This window comes from Sceloporus undulatus, chromosome 2, assembly GCF_019175285.1.
Source record: "Sceloporus undulatus isolate JIND9_A2432 ecotype Alabama chromosome 2, SceUnd_v1.1, whole genome shotgun sequence".
In the NCBI taxonomy this organism is placed as follows: Eukaryota; Metazoa; Chordata; class Lepidosauria; order Squamata; family Phrynosomatidae; genus Sceloporus; species Sceloporus undulatus.
In genome coordinates this window covers 268,771,949-268,781,325 of record NC_056523.1, presented here as the reverse complement: position 1 = coordinate 268,781,325, position 9,377 = coordinate 268,771,949, and the positions used below count along the sequence as shown (strand labels likewise).

General features: G+C 38.3%; 1 protein-coding gene across 1 annotated transcript; it reads left to right on the top strand.

The window, feature by feature from the left end:
• Positions 1-3,082: 3,082 nt before the first annotated feature.
• On the top strand, positions 3,083-9,058 carry SRP19 (signal recognition particle 19). The gene is made up of 5 exons (XM_042454922.1): positions 3,083-3,232; positions 4,991-5,066; positions 5,959-6,030; positions 6,466-6,577; positions 6,906-9,058. The coding sequence occupies exons 1-5, from the start codon at positions 3,192-3,194 to the stop codon at positions 7,037-7,039; spliced, it is 435 nt and encodes a 144-aa protein (XP_042310856.1). The 5' UTR covers positions 3,083-3,191; the 3' UTR covers positions 7,040-9,058.
• The last annotated feature ends 319 nt before the right edge of the window (positions 9,059-9,377 follow it).

Below are 9,377 nucleotides of genomic sequence, written 5' to 3'. Positions count from 1 at the left end.
AAGTATTTGATGCCATACTGTATCCGTTCAGGAACTGTCCAACTGTGTAAATAGTTTTTGACAGCCTTAGGCTAATACTATATGTTCTATTTTGTCTTGCTGTGCACAGCTCATTTTATACTTATACAGGTATACCTCACTTAACAAAGCCTTGACAAGAGCTTCTTTTAACAAAGTCATTTATGCTTATCCACTCACTCTCTTTTTTTCCCTCCCTGCCCTTTGTCTAGCCAGAAATGTTTTTAGCACAGCTTTGGGAGGATGACGATGGAGGCTAGAGAACACAGACTTGGTGTTTGTGTTGTCTGTGGTAAACTATGCAATTATGCATGGTTGGAAAAGGATGGAGTGTACTCCAGCACAACAGGTAAGATAAACAGCAGCTGCCTCCAGAATACTAAGCATGTGTGAATAGCAAATCAAAGGGAAAAGGGCATAGCAAAGATGCCTACCTCACCTAGACATGTTTAAAAACAACATAGATCTGTACGTCTGGCCACCTAAGGGAAATCATAAGAAAGCAGAGGCGGAAAATAAAAATACATGGATGCATATTGTTTCTTTCACAGTGCATATGCTCATTTTTGAATAAAACATTTGCTAAAAACATTAAAGTGATCTTCCTTTTGTGATGTAGGAACCTATCTCTGTCTTTCCATGATATTATGCCTCTGTCTGAAATTTTCTGTTAAAGAAATAAAGTATATATGTACAGTACAATGTTATATAATACAGCTGCATTGCACCTTGCAGTGAGTGTTTTTTTTAATCTTTTACTGTTCAGACAGTGGCTCCTTTATAGCTAAAAGATTGTATGTACAGCACTGTGTTAAATTTACTGCGCTTTATAAATAAGGTTAATATAATAATAAAATAGGTTATTGTTTAGATGCTAGAAAATGCTGTTAACAGAAGCACTTAGCAGATAATAAATTTTTTTCATTAGTATTAGTATAGATACATTTTTAAGACTGTATATCCAAAGTGCATGGGAAGGAGATTTTTTCCTGATACTAATTTAAGGAAAGGGGGGATAACCTATTTGCCTACTTAACCCCCTTTTTGTATGTGTTGCACTGCATCCTCCCTTTGGAATGATGATGAAATTTTGACCCATGTGTAGCTGTCTAAAGAGAGAGAAATCTCATGCTGAGCCTACTGAGGAAAGGAATGAAATGCTAATATACTACTGTTTTACAAACTGTGATGCAGCCATAATTAGAATTTGTACATAATCATGGTCACAACTTTAAATAAGGGTAATTAGAGCTTTAAAAAGGCCACCCAGATTTGAAGGTGAAAATGTTACAATGTTTAGGCTCTTAACAGAAAAATGGCAAGTAAGAACATAATAATGCACAAATCCATGCATTAATTATTTGCCTAATTCAGAATGAGAAGGACTTATTATTATCTTGGCAAACACATGCTCTTGTCTGGATAGAATACAAGTAACAAACAGTAGTGAAATCTTAAAAAATATATACAGATCATAAAACTACAAAGGCAGGGGTATGCATCTGTTTAAAATAGACATATGTTATGTTAACAATACTAGCATAAGTTTTGTCATAACAGGTAAAGAAAAGTCGGGTAGCTTTTTTGAAGGACTGCCCACATGTATACAGAACTGCCTGAGCATTAAGATTGGGTCAGTGTCTTTATAACCATGACATCATGATCTAGGATCAGCTGGAACTAGAGATAGGGCCTTCTCAGTTTTGCTCATATAGCATTCGAACATCTCCCACAGGATATACATATGGCTTCTTCTTTATTTTTAAATGGACTTTGAAACACTTTTTATTCCAATTAGGTTTAATTAAAACACTGTACAGTCAGTAGGATATAATTGCTTCGGCTTAGGACTATGACTCCGGGGAACAGGTTCGAATCCCTGCTTAGCCGTGTAAATCCACTGGGTAACTTTGTGCAAGTCACCTCTCTCAGCCTCAGAGGTGGCAGTGGCAAACCCCTCTGAAGAAATTGCCATAAAACACCCCTTGGCTACCATAAACTGAAGGCGCACAACAACAAACTGGATTTTAGTGATTGCCTTTCTGCTGGTATTACTTTAATTGATTATTTATTAATGTGCTGTCTTGGGGTTTATTTTTTAATCCTGGCTGCTTAGTTCTTGTAATCAGATTGCCCATCGTGCATTGGAGCAAGGCAGGGGTAGTGATTGTGAGCTTCCTGTTGCACAGTGTCCAGTAGCAGTCACAGGGCCAGGGAGAAAAAAAGATGGTGGGCGTGGCGCGGCAAGTGGCGCCCCGCCAAGTCAAGTAAGTTAGCAAGTGGTCAAGTCAATGTCTTTTCCTAGGGACAATGTGTAGAGAGAAAACAAAAGGGGACCCAAAATAGAGCCCTGAGGAACTCCAAGAGATAAGGGAACAGAAGACGAGGCCTGACCACCTGTGACCACTGCAAAAGATCTATCTGTTAATAATAATAATAATAATAATAATAATAATGTACTAATATGTATCATATTCAATTATTTTGTAGAATGTATACTATAGGCAGGTTTATTTTATCCATTTCAATTGTCTAGCGCTGTGTAAATTTACAGCGCTATATAAATAAAGCCTGATGATGATGATGATGATGATGATGATGGTGAGGGTTGGGACATGGGACTGCTTACAATTGTGAATTTTTATTATTTTATTAATTTTTTATTTTTATTCTTCATTATATTTTATTGCTATAGTGTTTTTTGTAATCCACCTTGATTCCCTCCAGAAAAGGTGGAATATAAATAATAATAATAATTATTATATATTATTAATTATATATTATAATTATATATCATTATATATTATAATATAATTATTATATTATTATAATATAAAATATAATAATAATAATAATGAGGAGGAGGATGAAACCAGGAAGTTCCGTCTCCTATCACATAGTAGCGCTCTCTACAGTTTTATCTCTATGCTCTACGTGTCTTTCCCACCCGGCCCCCTCATTGGCTAAGCCGTGCGGGGAAACTCTCGCGAGATCGGAAAGTCACAAAAGCGTCGCAGCGTCATGTTTTCCCTCGCTCTATGAGCGTTCAACTATGAGTGACATCTCCGTGGCCCATTCAGACACGCCGACGTCAGCGCTGCTAGGGCGGGACGTCCTGTGACGTTTCCTTACTTCCATTCCTCTCCGTGGCGGCTCTTCAATTGCCAGAGGCCATGGCTTGGGCCGCGTCCTCGCTGCCCACCGACAAGTCCCGGTAAGGCTGGGGGCGGAGTCACCGGGAGGAAGCCCCTCCAGCCACAGGGAGGGAAGGGCTCCTCTGCCTTCATAAGGCCAGGGTTCCCAAGGGTTGGTGCTACGCGTCTTTAGGACTTCAACTCCCAGAAGCCTTGTCCACTTGGGCCAACAGCCAGGGATTCTGGGAGCTGAAGTCCAAAATGTTTGGAGGCCCAAAGTGATTTCGCAGTGATGCCCAAACTTTGGTCCTCCAAATGTTTTGGACTTCAGCTCCCAGAATCCCTGGCTGTTGGCTTCTGGGAGTTGAAGTCCAAAACCTAATGATGGCTACAGCTTGGGAGCCACTTGGTTGCATTGAGGATTTCAGCTGGTTCCCTGACCCAGAGCACCTGAGGAAGTGGACTCGAGTCTAAGAAAGCTGCTGCTGCCAGATTATTTATTTCAGTTGGTCTCAAAGGTGCCACAAGGAGATCCCTCTGTACATTATTATTATAATAATCATTATTAAATGCAAATGCATCTGAGGAAGTGGACTGCAGCCTACAAAAGCTCATGCTGCCGGCTTCTTCCTTCAAGTGAGTCTCAAAGGTGCCTCCATAAGAACTCTCCACGTAAAGTGTACATTATTGGGTTTAAAAACTGACTCTTCTATGGGTTGAATTCAAAGCTATAGCCTTGTTATGTGGAGAGGTCTTGCAGCACCTTTCAGACTCACTGAGAGAAAGGCCTTGGCAGCATGAGTTTTCGTAGACTTCGGTCATATTATTATTATTATTTCCCTCAGATGCATTTGGTGGAGTGGAAAGCCAAGGACAGGTCCGTAGATGCCATTAGTGCCATAGTGAGAATGTCAATGCCGGTTCAAAATCCTTTGTGGACGGAAATGCGCAATACACTCCCTCATATATTTATTAAATTTTATCCCATTATATAAAGAATATACTGCATCAAACGGAGAAAAAAATTAAAGTAAAATTTGATGAAATAAAGATAAAAATAAGAGTATTAAAGAATTCCATTTTGCCGTCATTCCCATCAAGAAAGCTAATTCTAATCTTGCTAGCAGCTAAACCAAATTTTGCTACCATTGAAGTAACAAATACATTGTTGCTGGCCAAAAGGACACAAATCTGCTGAAAGCAAGATCTATTGGAAAGGGAATGTAAAATACATTCAAGAAACCTTTGTCTAGGAGATATATACAGAGGGCAATATAAAAGGTAATGTTCGATATTCTGCACTTCCCTGGTTTTGCAGATATATAGTCTTAGATGGACAGGAGTGTTATTATATCTTCCCATCAAATATGCAGAAGGCATACATTGGCATCTTAGAGCTGTAAATGCTTTTCTAGCAGGGGCCAGATTAATACAATAATGCTCTAACCCAAACAATGTCCTGTACAATGGGTACCAAAAGGAAAAAGAAGCGTTCGAGAGTAAATGAAGATCGGCCAACAATCCATAGTTATTTTTATCCTTCATAAGTAATTATGTTTGACAAATTAAAGTTCTGCTTCTCTGATTATATTGTACTTTGGAGGCTTTTAAACAGAGGCTGGATAGTCATCTGCCAGAGTGCTTTGGTTGTGAGTTCCTGCATGGCAGAATGGGGTTGGACTGGATGGCCTTTGTGATCTCCCAACCCTGTGAATCTACACCTGTAACCACACCTTAGCCAGGAAACCTGATGCTGAATCTGAGCTTGCGTCTTATAATACTGATAATAAATGTGGTTCTGAACATACCAAAGCTTAACGTATTCTTTCTTGGCTTAGGTTCATCTGTATATATCCAGCCTACATAAATAACAAGAAGACAATAGCAGAAGGAAGAAGAATACCTCTTGACAAAGTAAGGCTTTGTCAGTGTTTTGCAGGAGGGTTATACTTGGCAGAATCTCAGTTTTCATATTCTGCAGCATTTGAAACCTCCTATCCAACACCAAAGATGAAATGTGCTTAGGAACTGTAGGGAGGAAAAGTTGTACCAATGTAAGGGTGCAAGCTCTCAAACATTTCATTAATTATTCTAAAATATGTCTTATTTTAGCATAACTCAGGTTTTTTAAAATAAATAAACAAACAAAAGCAAAATATGACTGTGTACTTCCGGTATCCAGTGGTAGCAGAGTTGGGATTTTCCCACCAGTTTCCTGGCTCCTGGGTGACTGTCCTTGTCAAAGGTCTTTGTTTTTTCACTGGACTGTTACAAATTGTGTGTTCTTTAAGATGTTGGACTGCAACTTCTAGCATCCCTAGCCAGCATAGCTAGTGACTAGGAATGCTGGGAGCTGCTGTTCACTGTTTGGAGTGCTGCTAAACCTGTCTATGTGTCTTTCCCCGTTACTGAAAATAAAAGGCAACAAGCATGAGTCATTGTCTCCCAGCTACTAACAGCTTATTTAAAGTTATATTATCTTATAGTCTGTTAATATTTTTAAAAGGTTGCTATCTTACACTATCTATTACTACATGCTTCGCTTTTAAATATCTAAATTGTTCTTTGTAGTGAGTTGCTCATCAATATATTTTAGGAATGTTAATGAATTTTCCCTCATATCAACAAGACACAACAGACTTTCTTTATAAGTGAATCTTTTAATAGTATTGTGATAGAATGTTGGACCCTTCAAATCCTCTTTATAATTGATTTCAGTCACACTTTGCACAGGAGTTTCAAAGTTAAATAGAAAGTTAATAAAATAAAATGTATGGGCATTAACTAAAATGTTTGACTCTTACAGGCAGTAGAAAATCCAACATCTACAGAAATTCAGGATGTATGTGTGGCAGTTGGACTGAATGTGCTTTTGGAGGTAATATAAGAATGCTTTTCATTTCCCAATATACTGGACTAGATTAAAAAGGAAATATGCTTTGAGAATGTTGCCTAATTGTACGTGTTGTAGCACTAAGTACAGCCACAGATTTAAATAGATATTAAAATAATTATCTCTGCACTTGAAATCCTTGATCTTAGCTGTGAATTCTGATTAGCAATTCAGACAATCTGTAATATGAGAATAATGGGATGCTTTACAGAACTGTTGTAAGAATTATCAAGATACAGTAATGCATGTGCAGCATATTGTAAAATGCAGCACATTCCTAAGCAGCTTTACAAAGAGGTTCTGCTGAGTGTAGTAGATCCTATGCAAGAGTAAATAAGTTTAGGATTTTAGGATTCGTGTACATTATTTTGATCTCTGCTTTCTTGTAAGTAAAATTGTCAACTTTTCCCAAACTGCTAGAAAAACAAAATGTATCCCAGGGAGTGGAACCGTGATGCACAGTACAGGGGCAGAGTCCGGATTCAGCTCAAGCAGGAAGATGGCAATCCATGTCAACCTCAATTTCCTACACGTGAGTGAGCATATAACATTTTCCCCCCAAAAAAGTTGAACTTAAGTGATTAGAACATAAGTGTACATATAATATGTTCCTCCTTCATTTATTATAGTTCTATTAATTCTTGGCTAGAGTAGCCAAGAAGCAAACTAATTCCAACAAAACATATTTTTGTATGAAAGAGTAATTTGCTTACACATAAGTAACAATCCCACTGAAAGGCTGATTTCCAGTTTTTGACTGTTCCCTTTGCAGCTATCAGTTGAAGATGTAAGGACAGCAGTGGTGATGGCAAATGTTCTTGAATGCTCTTTCCCTCATTTTCCCTTCTCACTTATTTTAGGTAAGGCAGTGATGCTGTATGCTGCAGAAACAATCCCCAAACTAAAAACAAGGACACAGAAAATGGGAGGTAGTGACCAAAGTCTACAGCAAGGAGAGGGAGGCAAGAAAGGTAAAGGAAAGAAGAAGAAATGAGATAGTGGCTGGCAAAAATACCATATATAAAGATGAACATGGATGCTGGGCAATAAAGACTTCTGATGTACAAGTTGGAGCAACAAACAAGAACTGTTGCATCTGTTGTGTGGTAATTTCTAAACTGGAATGTATTTAACTCACATCTAATTACAATTGATCCATTTGTGATCATCTCAAGAAATGTTTGCTTTAGTATTGGCAGCAAAGGGGGGGGGGGGGGGTTGTTTGTATCTGGTAGAAATACATCTGAAATGGATGCAGATTATAACACTGGTTGTGTTGGATGAGGTCCAGATTAAGGTAAATGACAGTGGGATGGTTAATTTAGTGTTTGATGGGGCCCTTAAATCATTTCCCCCTCTTTAGTAAAACAGCAAAGCAATATTTGAATTAAACTGTTTTGAAAGGCCACCTTTAATCTTCCCTATCTAAGATATTATTAAGTTTTACTACTGAAATATTCTTTACTGGAGCTGGGTAAACTAAAAATATCTCACAGCTGAGTAATGCTACAACATCTGTACGTACTACATGTGTACATGCATATTTTTCAACAGTGTGGGATGATAAGGTACTTGAATGAAACTAGTGCATTCACTCATAGTCAGGAATCAATGACACGTGTTACATTGATTTGAGCAAGTAACACCTACTGATGTTTTTTCATCGATATAGTTCATGATTTAGCATTTTAACAAAAACTTCGTTTGTGATTATAATTAGAGGAGTTGAACTGTACCTGAAGGAGAAACTGAACATACAAACTTGCATATCCTGTGGCTACTTGAGATTATAGTTATGCATTGACTGGATTACAAAAACAGAATTATGACCCATTAGACAATTGTTAGTGTTTAGGCATGCTACTGTATATTTAGATTCTGATTGTGTTGGGAGCAGTGGTGTTGTGGCTCATCTAAATCAATCCTCTTTACATATTTAAAAACTAATGTTTTGTGTAACCAACGTGGCTCCTGTTCTCGGCCTTCAGGGTCACCCATTTAGTATAGATTATTAGTCTTCAATCACCGCATTGCCCAGACCCACTGTACTCCAGGTATGCATGTGGAAACCCCTTATGCTTTTATGCTCTGTTTGTAAGGAGGCAATGCTATTTTAACCACTCCTTTAGTCAGGCTGTGACTAAATCCTGATCCACTAGATCCTGACCCACTAGTGATATAGGTGTAACCATCAAACCCACTGAAGTTCTTGCTTTTGTTAACGAAAAGTTTTGCTAACCTTCTCTAGGTGGCAGTATTATCAAATGCAATGTATAGAACAAAAAGCAGAATTCACACTCTAGTTCTATATACATTATTCCTTTTTTTAAAAGTTCCTGATGACCAGAGCTAAATCTTATCTTTTAATCCTGCACGTGTCTGCAGTTAGTTTCTGCTGCTTCCTTAGCATCATGTTTTGAAAATATTTAGGGTGTCACTAAGCTCTTCTTCACATATTAAACATTATAGAAACATACAAAACACTTCAGTGTAGAAAGAGGTGTGTAAATTGTCAGGTGAAGGGATTATGTTTATAAATTCAATGCATATATTTAATGTTTTTGTATCACTAATCACTACATGTTTTCAACTCTGAGCCCTGAGTCATATTGTCTGTGGAACCAGATGACAGAAGAAACTTCACTGCTTTGCTTATTTGACAGGTCTCAAAATCATGACCAAAATTTTTTTTCTCTGGCATGTGGGTCATCCCATTTCTTCCAGCATAAGCCTGTTAACTTGCACGTTCACCAGATGCAAGAGCCTTTCCTTTTCTGTTTAGATGCATGGTTTTGAGGCTTCTTTATCACACCAAGCTCGAGAGCACATGATAAAGAAAGCTACTTTGTTGAGTCATCTTATATATAATAGGGAATAAACAAGGTTGGTGTCCCATCCCTAGGTGTAAGGAGTTCCTTTACATTTGGCGAACAGTATATAGTTCCCAAGCCAAGAATATATATTGTGAGCTGCTTTGGTTCCCATACATAAATAAAGTAGCAGTTGATAGCAAGACAGTACTGTGCATACTTTCTAATGCAGACCCTTACAGATTCTGTGTATTAAAGTGCTTCAGTATCCTTTTTTTTCAAGCCACATAGAATGCCACACTGAAAATTCATTTTCTAATGCAGCATGACAAAACTTGCTTGTATATGTTCTACTTTTTACAGCTGTCTGAAGGTGCTCTTTGAATCTGTCTGTCAGCCGCTGAGGCCCTGATCTGCCACTTTCCAGGCTGCGGGGAAGCGGCAAAAGGCCCCTTCCCTGCAGCCTGGAAAGGGGTGTCCTTGGGGCTTCAAGCCCCAAGGACACCCTGTGGCGGCAGGGAG